Source organism: Trichomycterus rosablanca, chromosome 13 (assembly GCF_030014385.1).
Source record: "Trichomycterus rosablanca isolate fTriRos1 chromosome 13, fTriRos1.hap1, whole genome shotgun sequence".
In the NCBI taxonomy this organism is placed as follows: Eukaryota; Metazoa; Chordata; class Actinopteri; order Siluriformes; family Trichomycteridae; genus Trichomycterus; species Trichomycterus rosablanca.
In genome coordinates this window covers 13,872,298-13,895,188 of record NC_086000.1, presented here as the reverse complement: position 1 = coordinate 13,895,188, position 22,891 = coordinate 13,872,298, and the positions used below count along the sequence as shown (strand labels likewise).

Sequence of the window (22,891 nt, the reverse complement as noted above, 5' to 3'; positions counted from 1 at the left end):
CCCTGTAGCTACTTACATACTGCCTTTCAGTAATTTATTGAGAGTTCTGTGCACGGGAGTACATTTTTTGTTGCATGGATAACGGTAAATCCTTTGAATGCAAGTGCAGGATGAATTCGAAATGACTGGTAAGACCTTAACAGTCACACAGAATATCTAATGTAGCCCAATTTGCAGCTTTGAATCAGCTTTGCAAAAGTAGCATACTTTGCAAACAGCTGTTGCATAGACAAAGCTCTTTGCAATCAAAAATGCTTGACTTTGATTAGTTTAACTAAATAAAGATAAAACCTGTGCTTACAGTTTTTTTTACACTGGCAATCAATTAAAGATCTTTTAATATGGATGCGCAATAAGTGGCAAAGAATATTCACAGCTTGTTTAGACATTATATTGGATTGTTTTAGTCTGCTTTATGCACTTTAAAACTGAAAATGATACAACGGATGAGAAGACAAATGATCTAAGTATGTTAATTTTTAGCCTAAATATGCAGAAATAACAGCAGTGGTATGTTCGCCAGGAGTCAGAATCAGTCTGACAGCACTTAATAAAAGTAATCTGAATGAAAAGAGAACATTAAACATACATTACATGTTTTTTAATTTATATTTGCTGCCATTAGTTCGCTGGCATCTAATTTAGTCAATTGTATTAAGAGTAGTAATTTACCAACGTAAACAGCACCTGTTAACACTAGAAATATAAAACATATTTTGCTCAAACATATTTTTGCAATTTTAATTTTTTTTTACCATCAATGATAGAGTTTAATAAAAAAGAAACATTAATTATCCTTTTCTCAACTGTTTATGGTGTATCAATGATATAGTTTAATAAAAAAGAAACACTAATTATCCTTTTCTCGACTCGTCGAATTATCCATTTCACTAATTATCCTTATCCTTTTCTATGGTGTATCAATGATATAGTTTAATAAAAAAAAAAACACTAATTATCCTTTTCTCAACTGTTTATGGTGTACCCACCTGAGCAGGCAGAAGAAAGCACATCCTTGCAGAGTTTGAGCCAGTGTGCCAGCTGGCTCTCAGTGGTTGAGCTTATCATATGGATGAGGGTCTCTTGAATGTCTTGGCAAAGCTGGGAATCGCACTCACGATCTAGTAAGCTGTACAGAGCTCCCTCCAAACCAACCTCCTTAATGGTGACATCTGTGAGACAAATGTGAGACATATGTTCTTTTACATATTTAACTAACAACTAACAATTGCAAATTACAGCAATATATACAAACATGTATGGTTTTGTAAATTCGACAATTTACAATGAAGACATTATCATATATAAACATAAAGAATATTTGGCAATACGAATGTCCTTATTTGTCATGCCAATAAAGCTTCTTTTGAGTTTTGAGAAAATAAGATGGTGCCTCACCCAGCTGTGTGTTGTCTCTTCGTGGCAGCTCCTTCACCAGAGCTACAGCACATTCTGATACCGCTACCGCCTCACGTTGGGCTAGCTGACGCAAACACGCCACCACTGCCCTGCGCAGTGACAGGTACGAGCTGCACAGGTTCATCTGCACATACACACACACAACGTTAATAATACAGAAACATCGTAAATAAAAACTGTTCATGTGCTGGCAATGAGTGCTGAAGTGAGTAAATGGTGAGTGCATTGCTGTTCTTTATTAGCCAAGATGCAGTTAATCCTGTAATCCTCCATTCCTGAAACATCCATTTTCTGTTCGGTGAAAGAGTGATAAGAGGGAAAAGATGTAGAGAAAGAGTGAGAAAGCAGGACTAAAGCCAAGGTTTGTGTATAGCTCTTAATGCAACATTCTTGTCAATAGTCACACAACACATGAGTTACTAAATCATACTGAAATAAGCATGCCAGGTTGGAAACATTTACATTTTCAGCATTTAGCAGACGCTTTTATCCAAAGCGACTTACACAATGAGCTGAACACAATGAGCAATTGAGGGTTAAGGGCCTTGCTCAGGGACCCAACAGTGGCAACTTGGTGGTGGCGGGGCTTGAACCGGCAACCTTGTGTTTACTGGTCCAGTACCTTAACCACTGAGCTATCACTGAAACAAAATCAAATCCTTTGCTTTTCTGTTTATAAATTAAGCAAGGGGTCAACCTGAACTGTGTTACCAAGGAGTGCCTTCCTGGGGAGGATGGCCCAAACAAAAAGACTGTTTGTGTGTGTTCACATGATGCCACATGAACAAAGTGCTTTACACTGCCATGGGCCTAGAAGCTTCTGTACAAGAAAGAAGCTCATGCTTGACTTGTTCTCTTTATATGTAATCAGTTGAGCTTTGTGTTTTGTAGAATGGACTGCATGCTGGTAAATCAATTAGTCAGAATTGGTAGGCAACAAATATGCAGTGGTCCACATTTCTATTCAGATTCAGGAACAGAAATACAAGGTTGATATCCTGACTGAAATTGCTTGTAGTTATAATTACTGCACAATAAGACAAAGCTCTGAAAATGAAAACTGGCATTAGCCATGCTTTGAGAGACTGTGAAAGTACCAGCTCATGCTCCAAACAAGTTTGCCTGTTGAGGTTAGTCTGCCAAAACAATAACAAACAGAAAAAGTGAAGAAAGAAACCAACAAAGAGTGAGAGCTTTAAGCTGCAGTCTGGTAGTGGAGATTGAGGCGACCTACCAACACAGAATAATCCAACAAGATCTCCTGTATGAAAAAGTAAAAACACAGCAGTGTCACTCTAAGGAAATGAACTTCAGAACTCAATCAGAACAACCCTGCTGGAGTCTGGATCCGATACTCCACTACTGTTCCACTATTTACTTGGAATAATACAAATTATAATCCACACCATCCACACCAGGGACAGTGGTAGCCTAGTGGGTAGAGCTTTGGGCTATCAACCGGAAGATTGGTGGTTCAAATCCAGGCTGTGCTATGCAGCCACTGTTGGGTCTTTGAGCAAGGCCCTTAACCCTGTCTGCTTCAGGGGCGTGATATGATGGCTGACCCTGCACTCTGACCCCAGCTTTTAAACATGCTAGGATATGCGAAGAAAGAATTTCACTGTACTGTACACATGTATATGTATACAGTACCAGTCAAAAGTTTGGACACACTTTTCCATTCAATTGAATTGAAAAGTGTGTCCAAACTTTTGACTGGTACGGTATATGTATAATATCTATATCTACCTATATCTATCTACTGTATCTATAAATACATTAAATATGCATTTCTGTAGTCATGCAGAAATGTATCTATGCAAAAATGTGTATATACACAAAGTTTTTCTTAACATCAAAAGTTAACAGCAGTGGTGACTAGAACTGTAATTATACGCATGTTAACGAGCTAGTGTTGACGAGCTTAACTGAAACACAGCCTTTGTCTTGTAGACAAAGTTCCCAATAGTTCCCTCTGCTCCTCGTCCTAGGCGGTTCTTGATTTTTCACTGCTCAGAGCATTGCTGATAGATACTGCACCTGTAAAAACCTTTTGCTGTTTTGGAAATACTTCTCAGTTGTCTGGCCATAACAATATGGCTCTAATTTAGATTAATCAAGTTTTTATATCTGTCCATTTATGCTAAATTTAACAAATGCTCTATGTGTAACTACTCCCATGCCAGCGTTTAAAAAATCTGTGACCATGACGAGCATGACTATTAGAAAATTGGAAAACTTGCAGTGATATTTTTTTTTCTTTGGTAGCAGTGGTGGTTATAATGTTTAGGCTCATCAGTGTTTTTACATACATATACACACTCACTGTACAATTTATTAGGTTTAAGTGTACTTGGGTCAAAGACGAGACGTAACTTTTTAGTGTCCCCACTTGATAAATAATATACAATTATATTAATATAAGTGGATATACCTTCAATCTACTCCATTTGTACATCTTTACTGAAAGCTAAAGTAATTTTTATGGAAAATGTATGATTTTTGAAAAAATAACCCTTGAAACCCCCAAAATGTCATTCAGTGCAACGGTCCCCCTACCTCTTTAAGTAATAAAACATTAAGAAAAAACAAATTAATCTTAAGTAAAACTTAAAATTTACTGCTTTGGCATAATTGTACAAATGTCATGTGTGACATATTAAATAATATTCAATCAGATGTGTTTTTTAATATTAATAATATTCAGGATACTTTCAGTCCCCATTTTCCCAATCTTCAGTTGTCATTCAGTACAACGTTAATAAAAAGCCTTATTTTAATATGCAATCAAGCTACTGCAGTCATGTGACCAATTATAACAACAAAAGAAGACTCCTGGGGACCCTTCAGCACACACACGAGGTCAATGCATTTTAACATTATTTAATAAAAATGTCTTTTTACTGACACAGTACATTAAAGAACAAAACTGAGTGTCATTCAGTACAACACAGAAAACTTAATATTATGGTTAATCTTGTAAACAAACAAGGTTATTAACATTTAAATGTGAATATGTGTAGAAATGTCTTTGAGCTAAGGTCAATGTTAGCTTTTGCTAACCACTGGGATAACTGTAAAATGAGCTAAAGTAAAATTTCTGTCATTCAGTACAACAACAGTCATTCAGTGCAACAGAATTTTGCTGTTGCACTAAATTGACAATGACATTGTTATACTGACTTTTTAATGTTTTAAAATTATTTTTTTATATTAAAACCACTTTTTTCCATTCTATTCTTCCTTAATAAGAGCAGTAATTACAATGAATATTAATAATTATGTTTTTGATGAAGTGGTCCCTGAGATTTTGTTATTGTCAAGTACGATGACCTGCCATTCGTTGGGCAGGTACTGCTGTCTGTAGGAGATGAGGTGCAAGTTAGCTGCATGCTACAAAATTTAAACAGAAATTCCTTTGTGTGGCCAAATCCACCTGATGAAATTTACTACCTTAAGTCTGATGTCAAAATCATAATCGCAGAACCAAAGCCATGTACAGCAAGAACCTCAAGGTTAACAACAAAAGACTGGAAAACATTTGTTCAGTTCATGAAATAAAATGCGATTTCAAATGGTTTTCATGGCTGAATGAATTTAGATTTACTGCAGCAACTTTTTCACGTGTTATGACACAAATTCCACACTGTTCTGGTGCCTTACAAGTTGTTATGATGGCTTCATTAGCTATGTTTTTTATTGCCTTACTTTTTCATGATGTAGTAATATTATAACACATACTTGCCACTGGTGTGGCATATTTTCATTCTAATACTGCTACTTTAATCAATAAAGAACTTAAAAACAAATTAAGTCATGAATATTCTGATGTAACAGGATAATTTGGAGTATGTCATTCAGTGCAACATAAAATCATCATACAGTGCAACAAAAACATTTGCTTAAAATAACTGTAATAAGTAATTATTATATATTTTTTTCATGTGAATGCAAGAGAATCCAGGCCTGCTTCATAGAAAACAGAGTTTGATTAGGTTTCAAATAGAATAGAATGTGTAGCAAAAACATCTTGTATACAAATAAACAAAATCCCAAGACGCATTAGAGTACAAACAATGCACAGAAAATTTAAAACAGAGTAAGTACAGTTTCTTCTTAGGTTTTAAATCTTTTGTAAGAGATATACTAAACTTGTAAATTTGAAATGGCTAAGATTGTTCCTTGTGTGTGTATTTTGTCATAAATTAGTCGTTGCACTGAATGACATTTTTGTGCCCTTGTTGTGTGTCAACAACCCTAAATTATCAAATAAGCAAAATGCTGAGAAAAAAAAATACATATTTACATAGGTGACACATTTGTGCACAATATTAAATGAAAAAATTATACAATTTAACCATTTTATTTTTTTGGTACTTGGAACACCCTATTCGTCTTTCACCCACTTATACTGTAGGGTTAGTGATTTAGACTGCTGTGCCATCCAAGAGCCCCGACTCACTTTGTTTGCATACAAATACTGACTGTAGTCCTATAATTTACTGCTCTGTACAAATAGGATGGTGGGACATTGGCAGCATTGCAATGATCCTACCATGGCAATGTGTTTTGTTCTTGTATCAGGTGCTGGTGGTGTTTAAATACTGTTTACACTCACTATTATTTTCAAGAGGCAAACATACAGTTAGATTTTCAGTTAAAGTCTAGAACTATTTTCTACATAATTTCAGTGTACTTTTTGAGTGGAAAGCACATTGTTGGCTTTATACTTTTGGTTGGAGCACTATTCACCTCCCTTAAAGATTTTCAGCTTCACTGCCAGTGCCACACACACTACCGTGTTATTGCCATGCTAGCGGCATTAAATGCTGTGAATGGTCAATGGGCCAAATAATATCTGGACCACACTGTGGTACCTGCAGTAACTGCTGTTACGCATATTCAGACATACTAGCTTAGGGACTAAACAGATCTGGGTATGGAACAAGGCTGAAAGTATAAAAACAAGCATGCAGATTGGTCCTGCACCTTTGGGAGGTCTACCATTTAGTTCACCAAGAGGCCAAGCTGCTTCATGATACAAAAAAGAAAGTCTTGTTCTGGGTCTTAACTCCAACACTGATCCCTATAAATGAGCTTGTGTGTGTAGTTGCATGTATACTCACACAGAGGCTGGGCACCAGGCTGGCTAGGTCAATGTGGCGGGGTGAGAACATATGCAGCTGTTGGAGACATGCAATAGCCTGAGCCTGCACCAGACAGTCTGGATTGTCCTGCATTATAGTACAGGCCAGCAAACATGAGCTTCTCACCGCACACATCCCAGCACTTTCATCTGTACACAACACACACACAACATGTAAAAAGAAACAATCCTAAGTGTTTGTGCACATGCATGTGAACAGGACCCACACAGGACTGCCACTGACCACATTTCATTCGATTGGTGGACTATTCTTAAAACTGCAACAACAATAACATGATAATGAATGGGTAGTCTGTGTTGGACTCGTAAGTGTAGTGGGTGCAGCAGTGTTGTTTGGAAGACATTTAATGTGAAGCCAACAGCGATCTGTGATCAGAATATGTCCACTGATAAAAGACTAGAGGTATAATAGATGTAGCTGGAAAGTCCAGCAGGTCCGACACTGGGCAGGAATGTAGGAATAGCCTGGACAGGGTGCCAATCCATTGCATGGCTTTGGCCATCCCCCCTTTAGATGTAGCCAATCATTTATGTGCAGATGCTCAGAAGCCAATTACATAGCTGACTTTTAAACTCACAGAACACTACTATACTAAAGTACCTTCAACTGTACATTAATATGCTACATTACTACACTAAACTACTACAAAACAACACCACACTACACAATACTGCAACACTACACCACCATGTTAAATTAATAAATCTCACTAATACACTACACTACTTCTTTTATATTGTCTCCACCCTCCGCCACACACATTTAGAGTGATGCTACTGCTAGCCAATTACAGTAATCTTCAGTAACAAAATGTAAATATAAGACTACTGTTTTTCCTTGCCACTGTTGCCCTTCGCTTGCTCAACAGGGTATTTGGTCTGTTGGTCCTGGATTCTGTAAAGTTGCTTTGAGACAATGTCCATTGTAGTGTATTGACTGTTACCAGTTACCAAGAATAACTGGAACATTGTATTAAAATGGAATCATTTTTGGATGAGTCCTGTTAGAAAAGTAATTAACACACACATTTTAGCCAATCAGAAACAAGGATTTTACTAGCCATGATATAAACATTTTAGCTATTTATGTTTTCAGTAAATAAGTGAAAGAGAGCAGTTAAAACATGTGTGTACCCTGCAGGTCGGGTCCCAGCGATGTGATGAGGGCGTTGAGACAGCGACCCAAACTCTGCTGCACTTCTGCATGCGTATGTGGTGTAGAGAGGAGCAGCCGCAGCACCAAAGTCAAACTCGCCTCCATGTGACTGCGATATAGAGGTCCTGCCTGATCCACCACCATGGATAATGCATGAAGGGCGCACATCTGCCACACACACACACAGTTTTACAGTTTTTGTAAATGTCTCCACAAATTATTCATTTTACATGCTGCTAATCAATAAAACCCAGAGGTGGATCCGAAACACATTCCAGGTTGAAGTCCTGTCCTGTCCACTACATGGCATAATTCCTCATTTATTTACACTCACTTATACACAGGGGCAAATTAAAATGATTAGCTCTACTGGCATGCATTTGGGCAGAGTTAAGAAACCAAAGTATGCACAACAAATATCTAGACAGGTGCTTTTCTTGACAGAAATCACAAGAAATACGTTTGGGAGAGAAAGGAGCAGCATTTATTATAAACAGCATCAAACATGTTAAACACAAACATGTGACACAACATGCATCATTCAATGGGTATTGTGCAATTTCACTTATTTCACTTTAAATGGGACATGTGCAACTTCTAATTTAATTCGAATAGGACATGTGCAATAGCTTCGGTTCTGCTTCTGTTTTGTTTAAGTACTGTTTTATATTTTTATATTTATATTTGTATATAGTACTTTTATTGTTTGCTGTTTTTTCTTGCACCGAGAGGGGGTGGTTGTATTCCAATTTCGTTGTGCAAGTGTACAAGTACAATGTGCAATGACAGTAAAGGATTCGTATTCGTATTCATATCCTACCAACTGTATTGAGTTGTAAGGGAAGTGGTAGTGTTGGGCACTAGATCAAGATACTTAACCTCAATTGCTTACGTTGCTTTTATTTACAATTTTTACAGAATGCATTCACTAAATGCCACAAATATTATGTAAATGTCTATTATGCTTTGGGGTAGGTAGTGGCAGCCAGTGGCACAGGAAACATGGCACAGGTAGATAAAATTGGATTCCAGTAAAAAGCAAACAAATTCTGGAAGCAAATGTAACACAATCAGTCAAAAACCAAAGGCTAAAAAAAGTCTGGCTTGTACATCAGATCAGTGATTCAAAGCACAGCATGAATTTTAACATAAATCATTTTAACAAATGCAAGCTAAACCCACTTAACTGAAAGCCACCTGTGCTGTATTGAGTGTTAATTCTCTACAGGTGGAAGCATTTCTATTTATCATGGTTTCTCCCTCCAGCCTTGCCAGCTCATCCTGCCTTTCTCTGAAGCAGTGACGCTGGGCTTGGCCGGTCCGATCTTTTGCTGGCATTAGAAGCCAGTAAAGTTTTATTTCTTTCAGCTGGTGTTGTGGCACTTTTCAGGCTTCACAATGGAACTGCTCTGAATGAGCAACCTGCCTCAGTAGTAACAGGGTTATGCAGGGTAATAGGGTTGGCTTTATTTCTGGAGCAGACCCAACGAACCACGAACTGGCTTGTCACAGCAATATAAACAGCTTGCCATATTGTGACAATCAATTTGAATTTTTACGCTACGCTTTCTGGATGTTTTTGTTGCTTTCCTTTGTTACTTTGCTAAGTCTCTGCAAAACTAAAATTTTACTCTTAACAATTCACATTTTAACTACATTTTCTGTTTTTTACCCCGAGTTTTTACTTGCCACTATTGCCCTTGGCTTGCTCAACAGGGGGTTTTGGTCTGTTAGTCCTGGATTCTGTAAAGTTGCTTTGAGACAATGTCCACTGTAAAAAGCGCTATACAAATAAATTTGACTTGACTTTGTTTCTGTTATTTTGGCCAACATCTTTATGTTCCCTTTACATTGTGTTTGTGGCCTTGGTTAAGCATTGTGCAAATTTGTTTTCAATTCTCGCACGTGCAGGGCTACACCTGGCACCTTAGTAGTGAGGCACCGTCCCACCCCATTACAATTTCTTGTTATCTGCACGTGTATATTAAATTCGAATTTAAACTAAAGACAGGATTTTACCATTCTAAAAATTAAATGTGCTTAATTTTAGGCACATGTGAGCTAGCGTTTCTGTATCTGTTTGAGTGTGAATGGCGTTAAAAAACAGATCTGAATTAAAGTGTTGCATCATAAATGCATTGTACCTGTACTTACTAAACACGTTTATTTTAAATGTTGATGCTACTGCTAGCTTAGTACGTAAATTCATGAAGCCTAATAGACATTTTTTTGCCACTGTCGGTATTCAGGAAGTTTGTCGCTGCTCTGCACCCTAGTGGATGTCTCTATTAAACCAACAGGTGCAGTCACGTAAGCAAAGCCACACAGCTTAAAAAACGTTCATTTCAGAAAAAAATGAGCTACTCTATCCACCTTTTTAGCTGTTATACAAATATTACTTGTATCAATAATACAATACTATGCAAAAGATCTGACTGATTGAACACTATTAGCCAACAACAATGTTGCTGCTCACCTGGACCTCTGGTGATGTGCTGTCTTGAGAAAGTGTGAAAAGAATGCCTACACAGGCACCAAGGTGCTGGGGTGAGCTGATGCCCCCCAGGTAACGATAGAGTGTCCCTAGTAACAGGGCATGACCTGTTCGTGTAAGTGCTTCCCTTGCTGCCTTCAGCCTGCAGAAATAAACATTAGAGTTTTATGAGGCTTATTTACTGCTTCACGAGTGTAAGGTTCTTTCATTTAGGTCATTCAGAAATGTCTAGTCAGGTCAAGCAAATAATGTAGCACCATCTGTCATTAGTCCAGTCAGTTTATTAAACAAATACAGGACAATATCTTACTATATCATGTCTGTGTTATTACAACATAAATTTCAATACAGATTATAAATAATTTATGTTCAGATGAAGAAATTGAGGATATTAATAATTAACCCAACCTAGTGATTAAAAGGACGAATGGTCGATTAATGCTCTCTTTCAAAAGGGTCATTTTAATTCAATATTAACCACTCATAGCTGATTTGAATCGCACTACAGATGTCTTAGACTACAGATGTAGCCCTTCTGTGCAAAAAAACAGATTTATCCTTTTACATCCTCCATGTTTTCCATTCAGTATAACAGTTGCCAGTTCCCCTAACACGATACATATCTCAGAACATATGAAGATCGTGTTTAATTATTTGTCTCTGTAATCAACTGACTTAAAATCTTTATGTTGTGCACCTACACAGACATGATTTGCTGTGTGTCTGTAAGGGACGGGACAAAGGCTGAACAGGTTTTTTTCATAACTGCTGCAATTACAGTCTCTGTTGGCTGATCAATGGTGCCCGGACAATAAAACCAAGGATAATAAAGACTGGCGCATGACTTTCTGCATGTGAAAATGATACCCATATGAACCTGCCTCTTGCAGGTAAAAAGATGCGCTCAGTACTGCACATGTGTTGGATGCGGTGTGTGGCGATTGAGACTCCTTGGTCAGGAGTGGAAGTCTGCAGCAGTAGAGATGATTACGATCAGATTGGGAGGGAAACTGAAGGAAAAATGCATAAACCAGAAAATACAAAAAATCCCAGTTGAACCAGTTATTCTAATGTTACTTTGAGCAGCTACTTGTTACTGTCATGTTTGGTACCTTGGCAGTGTATTCAAGCGAAAATCTCTGTCGACACAAAACTGAAAGTGTTTTAGATTTTACGGTTGACAATGTGTCATTTCAAGACCTGACAAAATGTGTATCATTCTTTTAAAGAATTTTATTTGTATTCAGCCACACTTACTTTTCAAAGCTCATCAGACTGAGGGAGACTGTGAAGTTGGGCTCGTTGAGAACCTGAACCAGTCTGGCTAAACCCTCAGCAGCCACGCAGCGCAGCAGGGGGTTAGAGCTCTCGAGTGCCCCTAACAGCAGAAAGAGTGCAGGCTTCTGTACCTCTACTGGACCCAGAGTCACATGATCTAATGCCAAACGCTGCTGAGACAGAGAGGTTCAGTTTACACCAGACTTAATTCTAAATCCTCTTCTAAATGTTGAAGTTATCTTCATAATGTGACCCACATCCAACACTAGTCTGAACAGGTCATGCTCCAGCACAAAAAGCACAACACTTCACTGAGAATTCCCACAATGCCTATACAGTTCATTTGAACTTTCAGCCTGATTTAAAGATTTTCCAACTGAAATTGCATTGATTATTATTAATGAGCATGAGCAATGTAAACAATCTATGGAAGACTTGAGTGTGTATGAAAGGAATCATTGTGGATTTGTTTTGGCAAAATTCAAACATCCAGAATCAGCGCTTGTCCACATTAAATAATATATGGTTTACTAAAATATGTGTATGTACAAATATATATTTTTTATTATTTATCCGTTTCCCACCATGATATTATGAGAATAAAATGTGTAATAAATAAAGAGCTACAACCACAATATTAACAAATAAAAACGGCTGGTTACGAGCAACATAAATTCCAAAACAGTGGTCCTTGGTACAAGAAGGAAGCTTGTGCTAGCAAGTGACCTGGCCTTAATCAACTACCAAGGGTGTTGTGCAACCAGCAAGCGGAAATTACTGATATGGTTGAAAAAGCTTAAAAATACAACCTAAGGTGACTATATGCACCTATTGTTCTAAAGATCTGGTCACCTACAATCATTCAGAAAAACAAGTATTTTTATAAAAGTTCTGGCCACATGACCCTTGATTTCAATAAATACAAAGCAATAAATGTGAATAATAATGTAGGATACACACGATGATTGTGAAGAAGTCTAGATCTCGATAGATTAACACAAACTGTCCACAAATCAAGAATTGTCATCTGTCACCATAGTCATAGTATGTACACTCTTTGGCTAAGAGTATTTAGACACCCCTTCTAATTGTTGAGTTTAGGTGTTTTAGCCTTACTCGTCGCTAACAGGTGTATCACAACAGCTACATAAATTAGATTTAACAAACAGACATGCCAAAATCTTTAATGAACCTTACAATGTAGCACTTTTTAAATAGTAGTCTTTAAAACCTGCATAGACAAGGTAAATATGAACTGCAGACTTGTGAGGGGATTGAATGTAAATCATGACCAAAACACACATAAAAGCACCAGCAGCTTCATTAAAACTCATCTATTTAAAGCACATAAAATCTTGAAAACAGGATTTCTTGCTCTGGGTTGATGAGCTGTTCCAAGTCCTATAAAATCCACAAAGTGTGTATGTGCTTGATTGCGTGTTTACCTTAAGAGTACAGCAAAAAGCAGCTGTTACATGGATGTGAACTGTCTGCTGCCGAGCTCCCTTTAGCTGCTTTACGCTCTCAGAGAACTGCTCCAGGATCTGAGCTCTGTGGAAGGAGATCATAAAGCACCACTAAGACCCTGAATTATATAAATGTATGCACATTAGTCACATTTTTGAGGCACTCATCATCTGAAATTAACACCACAACTTTAGGAACTATTTTAATAGTCCTTAAAGGTTTATTGATTTGTCAATAGAAACCATCTGATTAGTCCATGCTGTGAAGAGGTGCATAACATGTTCCTTTAAATGTTACTCCTAACCACACATTTTTATAAAGGTTTTTAAAATTAGGTATTACTGTAAGAACATAATAAAAACTTTGCTAGGGTAATCCAAGCCAAATGCACCTCTAGAAAAATAATTGCAGCATACCAATCACCAAACACACCTGTCCGGTTTGGCACTAACAGGATCGAATGGTACTTATAGCTACAACTACTATTTCAAAAAACTTGAATTTACTGGAAGAACGTTTTTCAGGTAAGATCACAGTCAGAACTAATGAATGCAAGAGGTACCTAACAAGCCAACCTGATCATGTAAATGTCTGATGGTGGGGGTACCTTACCTCTGTTGAACATCTAAATGAGAAAAAATGACTCCAAAAAGCTGGACTGCTGCACTAGGAAGAACAGCAGCTGGAGGAAAAGGTGTGGGTGCCTCAACAGCTTTTTCACAAATCGTAAAGGGGTCATTCTCTAATGTTCCACCTCCCATAGTGCCTTCATGTAGCTGTGGATAAATACACACAGGTAAACTAAAACTATGGGTATGAACATTCCCTAGTATAAAAGCCTATACAGACAAAATCGCTACTTGCATTAAAAATGCATAAAACTTCTAATTAAAAAAAAAATCTATGGTTATAACAGCAGGTGGATACTTTATAATAGTCAGTGATTTAGTATGCACCCATATTGTCCACAGATAGAATGTTTTATCTCTTTTGCATACAGTAATCCCTCCTCGATCGCGGGGGTTGCGTTCAAGAACCCCCCGCAAAAGGTGAAAATCCGCGAAGTAAAAACCATGTGTTTATATGGTTATTTTTATATATTTTAAGCCCTTAAAAACCCTCCCACACTCTTATAAACATTTCCCGCACAGTTATACAGCATAAAGCAGAATCTAACGCTTCTCTCCTTCGCTGAGCCAATCAGCACCCAGGATACTTAACCGCGTGCTCTGATTGGGTAGCTTCTCAGCCATCCGCCAATAGCGTCCCGTGTATGAAATCAACTGGGCAAACCCAGAGCCGTAGATAGAGAGAGTTGCGACACTCCTTGATCTCGCCGCTACGCGGTCACGTGGTTCATGTAACCCTCAATAGTTCCAAACAAACCTGGCGCTGTCATGTTCTCAAATGGGACAGGCAGCAGTAAATGAAATATTAAACGGCAAATAATAAACATTTGTACAATTTCTGGGTATTTTCAACTGCGTTTACATTTACTGCATCTGCTTTAATGTCAATTTGGTATATACAGTAAAGTGGAAGATTGATGTTTATAATGACTTGTTAATAGGTCGTTCTTGTTAACACACAGTACTTTATATTAGCATACATTACATAATGCGATATCATTAAGTAGTAGAGACAATATACAGTACAGAGATTAAAGTTTTATTATGTTTTGTTTTTTGCCCTTCACTTTCCTGAGGATTCATAATAATAATAATCATTTTGGCTAAACACTAAGTCATGTGCTGCATTCATAAGGTTTACCTGCACTGAATGAACAGATTCATAAACACATTACCGTACCAAAAACATTATAGTGCAGGTACATGAAAAAGCATTCATTCATGTCTTATTTCATGAGTGATTAATAATTGATTCCTACATGTAATACATTAATGAATTCATTATGAATATGCACTAGTTCATTTTGTCTAATGTAAGTGGTGGACAAGGTACACAAACCATGTAGTTGAGTTAAAGTAGAAATATCCAAGGTAAAATATTACTCCAGTAAAAGTAGTAGTAAAAGTAAAAATACTCTTTACCTCCACTAAAGTACTAAACTAAATTTACCTTCAAATGTACTTAAGTATGAAAGTAAAAGTAGCATGATTTATTGTGGTTCTAATGTTTTATGATCATTTCTGTAACAAGACTCTTGATTAATCAACTCATTTTAGGTGAAAAGACTCTAGTGTCATTAATTAAGCTTAACTGACTAAGCTAAATTCAGTTATACCTATTAATTAAGATAAACATGTAACATTTAGTGCTGAGCAAATGCTAAACAATAACAGTATTAAGTATATTAATGACATTAAATTCATAATTTTTTTAAAACAAAGCAACATACAGCTAAAAATGTTTGATAAGTAGTGGAAATGAATGAGGCTCTATGGGTTGTTTGGAACTCCACAACCCGGAAGCTGCGCAGAAAAAATGTCCCGCCCCCTTTCCAACGGTTCCCTATGGGAGTGTCGCCACTCTGTTCTCTCTACAGCTCTGGGCAAACCAACTGAGGAAGCATGTATCAGAAATAAAAAGACTCCTTGTCCGCAGAAATCCGATTTATATTTAGATATGCTTGCATATAAAATCCGTGATAAAGTGAAGCCGTGAAAGTCTAAGCGCGATATAGCGAGGGATTACGGTATACCTTTTTTCAAACACTGGCTGCAGAGAAAAATAATAATAATTAAATAAATTTGTACGCAAACGCCCCCTTGTGGAGGCTCTATGTTACATCTTGTATAGAAAATAAGATGCATTGTGTTGCTTGGGTCACGTACAAAAGGCAAAGACAAAATGTGCATCGCTTGAAAAAAAGTTTGAGAAACCCTGCCTTTAATAGATCCTTAGTAAACTATTGCATTACTTAATACTAGGGCTGTCAAATGATTAAAAATTTTAATCGCGATTAATCTCAGAATTTCATATAGTTAATCGCGATTAATCGCATTAAAAAAAAATCTGTGTAAATGTTATAGAAAACAAGGATTTTTAAGTGAAATGTTACAATTAAAATGGTGAACACATTTTATGCTAAATGTACTAATGTTAAAAACTGCTGGGACAAGAGAAAACTGTAAGGGAGTTTTATTCACTCACATACTAGGCAGTAATACTATCCAGCAGAGACCCTTGACTTCGTATAAATGTCAGATTGTAGGTTAAAATTTCTCCATCAGCAAACATTGTGAGTGTGTTTTGACCCTTTGCCCCAAAGGCAAAGCCCCTTCCATAGTGCATGGAATAGCATGCTTGGCTAACGGTATGACTCTAGCTGTTTGCTATTCGGTACCGTAACAGAAGAAGTAATAAAGTGTTCTGCTCCCGACAATTTGTGAATATACCGTGTATTTATTTCTTTATTAAGCAAGTGCATCACTACAATGCTCGGTTACATTACGTTAACAAACCGCAAATGAAACAAACGGTGGCAAGTCCGACGTTAAAACGTTGGTGCACGGACATGAACTACGGATGACTCGCAGGGCCAAATAGAATTTGCGTTAACGGCACTATTTTTTAAATCGCGTTAAATTGAGATTGCGTTAATGCGTTATTATCGCGTTAACTTCGACAGCCCTACTTAATACCTAATGTCACAATACCTAATGTTAAAAGCGAGCAACTGTAGATGACATACTTAAAAGATGGGTTTAACCAACAATAATTAAAATGTTCCCACACAGAGCTGTATCGTGTACGGAGAGACATGCTTAGCTCCATGTGACCTCATCCCCCTCCAGTCATGGAGATCACGTATCGCAGCTGGAAGAGGTCCCATCCGACTTTCCTGCAAGTGTTTGAACACTCTGCAGTGGTGTGCTAGCAAGTTAGCGCCACCAGAGTGACCTAGCTAATCGATTAAAGGAGGACACACTGTTCTTGGTGTGATGCAACAGTGTAAGTGGTCATCACCCAACTCTGCTCTAAACTCTTACATGGTTTAAAATTAATTTTAGGAATATAATTAAAAATAACAGTTTTTACTTTAATTTTACTATCGGTATAAATGTATGTAAACAATGTAAAGCATTTGTTTTGTACTGCAGAACATGTACATATGTTTGTAAATATAAAAACTGTAAAAACTGGATTGCACAATAAATAAATAGGTTTTAGATTCAAAAAATGACATTTGAAGAAAACTTACATTTATGCCCCCAAAAAACAAAGACAAAAACAGACCTGCATTACTAAACATTACTAAGACATTAAATGTTTGAACTAATAAACTTAATAGTTTGCCAATCTGCTCCTTACAGATGCAACACTACCCATAATAACTGTCATGCTTTCAGTACAAGTACATTTCAGACTCAGGATTGCATAACAAAACCATGGTATCAACAAAAAAAAACGCAGGACGCTAGTATTTGGAACCTGACCTGCTCCTCGATGTAGTGCTGGTCCAGGTCGTGCACAGCTGGACCCAGTAGTGAAAGGTCAGAACTGTGGTACAGTGGGCGCAGCAGGCTTGGCTCATTACACACCGTGTTCTCAGGAGCAGTAAGATCATTCAGCAGCTGTTTTAACACTGTCCCTAAACTCTCTGTGTAAAAAAATCAGTAAATACCACAGAATCAGTGCAGTTTGTCCTGACAGTCCAATGCTAGCTTATTTAGTAGTAATAATAGTAAAAGATTACTGATCCAAGCATGCAATCAAATGATTTATAAATATTTATAGTGAATTCAAAAAGTACTCAGATCATAGACTTTTTAAATGGATGTAATTGCCATTTTTACCCATTAAGCTACACTTAATTACCTATAACGACAAAGCAAAAACATAAAATAAAAAAAATAAAAAAAATAAAATTTTTTATTTAATAAGTTCTAAACTGTGGTCAGATGCATCCTGTTGGTTTCATTATACTTCATTATATATTTTGACTTTAAAATCATTTCAAAAGAGCTCAATAAGTAATGTACCGTAATGAGAAAATCTGTTCATTTAAAGCCCAGACTTAAACGCCAGCAAACATCTATTAAAGAGACCTAAAGATGGCAGGTCTAGACGATCATCCTCCACTGTCATTATGGTTGATTAATTGTAGTTTTATGGGTAAAAGGGCAATTTATAATTCATTTATAATCATAAACCCATTTATAATCAAATCAATAAGACAATTAAAGTACAAAAAATAAATACTAAATACTTTCTAAATCCACTGTGTATATGTATATAGTTTCAATTTTTAGAAGTTGAAATAACTAGTTGAGGCCAATTCTGCATGATGGCTCACTAAGTCAGTGTAATGATTTATTCATTTACTTAATCAACTCACTGTTTCTTCTTATTTCATGTTTAAATTAATTATATCCATACACAATGTATCTATATCCTTCACATTATAATGCAACACTGTCAGAATGAGAGTTTATTAAGCATTTGTACTCGCCATTAAACCTGAATATGACCCTCAGATTAACAGATTAAATAAAGACCTTACTTACCTTCAATGGTTTTGGGTGGCATCAGAGCAAGGATCTCATACACCCTCAGTCGGAATAAAGTGACAACATTCTTGATCTGGTTTCCACAGGATTTCACCAGAGAGGGCAACCTTAAATAGAAGAATGCAAAATAAAAAATGTCATATCAATAAATAAATAATTAGAAGTAAAACATTTAATACATTTTTAGTTATGGTATATTTCTAATTCTGAATGTTTTAAGGCTTGCAATTAAAGTTAGATAAATCCAACCTAGATGAAAACTGTTTTATTTATTAAGTAATTTATTTAATAAAATGTTACCAACCACCTGTGTAGATAAGTAATAGCCCCTCCAAGTTAAATTAACCAAGTTAATGTGGTACATGCTAGAATACTATCAACCATCTATGTAGTATGTACTAAATGGTATGTCAAAATAGTACCAACAATATGGCATACCATTATGTATAAAAAAATTAATCAGAAAAAACTTAATTAACCAGGCCTGGCTTAGAATGTATTCACACTTGTTTGAAATAATCCAGTCTTTAGTCAGTATCAGTTTAGAGCAGTGTTAATTTCGTTGACGAATGATTTTTGTCATAGTTTTCGTCAACGAACCTTTTTTTCATGACGAAAACGAGACGATGACTAAATAAAAACTACATAAAAGGATAAAAACTATGACGAAATGAATCGACACTTTCGTCAACGAATAAAAACGAGACGAAAATGTTTGGCAGGGACGACATCCAATAACTGATTTAGTTTTGTGGAAGGGAGGGACAAGTTAGAAAGAGATCCAATCAGAACTACTATAGTGTATGTGGAGGGGCGGGACAAGCCGATTAGCCATCCAATCAGTACTAATCTTTTGCGGTACCACGGTAAGAGCACACGCACAGATTTGATCTAAACCCGTGAAGACCAGACTAGCCTGTGAACTTTCTTTACTCATGGAACCAGGTTAACTCCACAATGTCAACAGGGAGAAAGATGAGAGACGATATATGGACACATTTCTCATTTGACGTCATGAAAAACAAGACGATGTGTGGGGCGACGATCTCGGGTAAAAACACAACAAATCTGAAACGACATCTGGCACCGCTGGCAGTATAATGGCAACATAATGTCACAGCTGCTTTTACGGTACCCAGTTTTATAAAGAATGTAATATGCAATTTGTTATAAACAATGCATATATGTTTCAGGCAGAGCAGGCCTACTGGTCATTAATCTTTTGTTATTGTTATGCTCAATAAGCAAGGTCAGTTAAATAAAGATGTTGTTTGAAATAAGTTAAATCTGTTTTTGTGTGTATTGCACATTCAAACATTAATAATATTCCATAACTGGTTAAAAATTTTTCATTTTGTGTAAGTGTATATAATGACTTAAATAATTTAAGGGAAGTGATAAAAAAGCTATTACATTTTACACCCTTTATATTTATTTTAGGGCGGCACGGTGGCTAAGTGGGTAGCGCTGTCGCCTCACAGCAAGAATGTCCTGGGTTCGATCCCCAGGTGGGGCGGCCCGGGTCCTTTCTGTGTGGAGTTTGCATGTTCTCCTCATGTCTGCGTGAGTTTTCTCCGGGTGCTCCGGTTTCCTCCCACAGTCCAAAGACGTGCAAGTGAGGTGAATTGAAGATACTAAATTTGTCCATGACTGTGTTCGATATAACCTTGTGAATCAAATAAACTTGTGTAATGAATAACTACCGTTCCTGTCATGAATGTAACCAATGTGTAAAAACATGACGTTAAAATCCTAATAAACAAACAAACAAATATGTATTTTAGTCGACTGAATCGACTGTAGATTTAGTCGACTAAAGTCTTATGATAATTAGTCGACTAAAACTAAAACAATTCAGATGACTAAATTATGACTAAAACTAAATGACATTTTAGTCAAAAGACTATGACTAAAACTAAATCAAAATTTGCTGTCAAAATTAACACTGGTTTAGAGATGTTTGGGAGGGTGCATAACAGATTATGACATATATCTTCCACATTTATTCCATTCCTTCTAAAATGCAGACTCATGGTGCAATTCTAACATCATGTCTTCCTAGGAAAATCCCTGCAACTTTGTTTCTATTAATGTTTATTCAAATATCTTTAATCTGTAATTGGTGCTTCCTTATTTTTGTTTGCTACCTAAGTGTGGAAGAAACGTGTGTAGCTGACAGCTTATATATAGAAATAATTACATTTTGTTCTGAGTGGTAGTCATGTGTTATATATTCTATGAGACCATGGGTGTGTTTGAAAACCTAGGACGCTCTCTACATAGGCAGCATTTTATGCCATCCTATGCGCGCTCCCCAGAAGTAGGCTATTCGAAATCCTAGATGCCTTAATATCCTCCCTAGTAAGGTATCTTAAAATTTCAACAGTATTTTGAGTGGAGAACAAGATAGGGTCCGATGCTTTCTTAGCGGTGAAGGCAATCCCAGCATTCAGTATGACACGTCTTTTCTCACAGAAAAATAACGAATATGGCAGAGGATGCGAAGCAAAGAACGGAATTATTTTCAAATGTAAATGAATCATACAACTGTATCTATTTGCAAGTTAGGGCTTGTCAAGAACAGTTTAACCATTTTCGGTACACGGAGGGAGATGTTATTTGACATGCTAGCACGTGCCACCTCATCCCCTTGGTTTGAATGGCATAATGCTAACAGTGTTAGCTTAGTAAGCAAAAATTAATGTTATCGCTGTCTAAGTAGTGCGTTTGAATAACCTGACTTTTAAGTCGATGACTTATTAGAATCCTCTCTACTTATTTAGCTGCCTTTGTAGACAGTAAGACAGCAAGGCAGCTCACTAGGTTTTCAAACACACCCCAAGTCTGCATCATGCAGGTACAGTCAGTTCCCAAGAATAAATGTGGTGGCATAAACTAGGGATTCAGGAAGTATTCAGACACTCTGTGGTGTTGTGGATTTAATTTGAATTAATGTAACTGCCATTTTCACCAATCAAGGTATACTTTAAAGTAAAGTCCACTTTAAACTGTGTTCAGGTGCATCCTGTTTGTGTGTTAATTGTCCTTGAGATGTTTCTAGACATTCAGTTAAAACAGAAAGCATCAAACCATGGGGTGCTCGTCAGAGGTAGGGATAGAGAGACTGGTTAACTGGTTAAAGAAAATTTCTTCCAGAAAGCAGACAAACTCAGATTGGGATTACAGTTCACCTTTTAACACAACAATGACCCAAAACATACAGCCAAAACCACACTGGTGTGGCTTCAGGGGCAAGTCTCCGAATGTCCTTAATGGCCCAGCCAAAGCCCAGACTTACACCCCATTAAACATCTGTGGAGAGACCTGACAACGGCAGTTCCAGGCACCATAATGAACAATGGAATAAACTGATGGTCGCACCTGATTGACACACAGTGCTTGATTTCTCCAGGTTCCCTGAATCTTTTCAGAATAGTGTGCATTGTAGATGTGGTAAGAGACCTAAATTATTTGCAAAAATGTTTTGTATTGTTTGTCAATTCTCTCATAAAGTTTGGAGACTTGTGGTGAGCTATAAACCATTTCTGCTTGCAAAGACGTTTTAAGTGGACCAAAGACCAAACCACAATTACCTGGGTCCACACCAAATAGTGCAAGTTACAGCCAGCCTCGCTCAGCATAAAACCCAAATTACATTATATCATTATCAAGTGACATTTCTAAAATATCAGTAACTAAGTAAAAGTTTATTACTTACTGAGTCAGCAGAGCTACAGCACAGTTGAGAAGAGGAAGCAGTCTGCTAATGACATCATCAGTTAGAAGATCTTTACAGTGAACCACCAGATTCTTCATTGCTAACAGAAAATCATATACACAGATGCTTAATGTAGATGGTAAAGCTAACAGCAAAACCTGCATGTGATATGAATTTCACCAGTTTCAGGGAGTTTTCATACAGTGGGGCCAAAAAGTGTTTAGTCAGCCACTGATTGTGCAAGTTCTCCTACTTGGAAAGATGGGAGAGGTCTGTAATTTTCATCATAGGTACACTTCAACTATGAGAGACAAAATGAGAAAAAAAAATCCAGGAAATCACATTTGGTCACCCACAAACAAGCAAGATTTCTGGCTCTCACAGACCTGTAACTTCTTCTTTAAGAAGCTCTTCTGTCCTCCACTCATTACCTGTATTAATGGCACCTGTTTGACCTCGTTATCTGTATAAAAGACACCTGTCCACAGCCTCAAACAGTCAGACTCCAAACTCAACCATGGCCAAGACCAAAGAGGACACCAGGAAGAAAATTGTAGACCTGCACCAGGCTGGGAAGAGTTAATCTACAATAGGCAAGCAGGTTGGTGTGAATAAATCAACTGTGGGAGCAACTGTAAGAAAATGGAAGACATACAAGACCATTGATAATCTCCCTCGATCTGGGGCCCCACACAAGATCTCATCCCGTGGGGTCAAA

General features: G+C 37.1%; 1 protein-coding gene across 1 annotated transcript in view; it reads right to left on the bottom strand.

The window, feature by feature from the left end:
- Positions 1–22,891, bottom strand: part of heatr5a (HEAT repeat containing 5a) — a 67,727-nt gene that overhangs the window by 24,196 nt on the left and 20,640 nt on the right. Inside the window, exons 13-23 of the mRNA XM_063007397.1 lie at positions 22,174–22,273; positions 18,453–18,562; positions 17,382–17,545; positions 13,594–13,757; positions 12,960–13,065; positions 11,494–11,684; positions 10,219–10,378; positions 7,721–7,910; positions 6,546–6,715; positions 1,399–1,543; positions 990–1,172 (exon numbers count right to left, since the gene is read on the bottom strand). Of these exons, the coding sequence (XP_062863467.1) occupies positions 990–1,172; positions 1,399–1,543; positions 6,546–6,715; positions 7,721–7,910; positions 10,219–10,378; positions 11,494–11,684; positions 12,960–13,065; positions 13,594–13,757; positions 17,382–17,545; positions 18,453–18,562; positions 22,174–22,273 (1,683 nt within the window). The remainder of the gene's footprint in view (positions 1–989; positions 1,173–1,398; positions 1,544–6,545; positions 6,716–7,720; positions 7,911–10,218; positions 10,379–11,493; positions 11,685–12,959; positions 13,066–13,593; positions 13,758–17,381; positions 17,546–18,452; positions 18,563–22,173; positions 22,274–22,891) is intronic.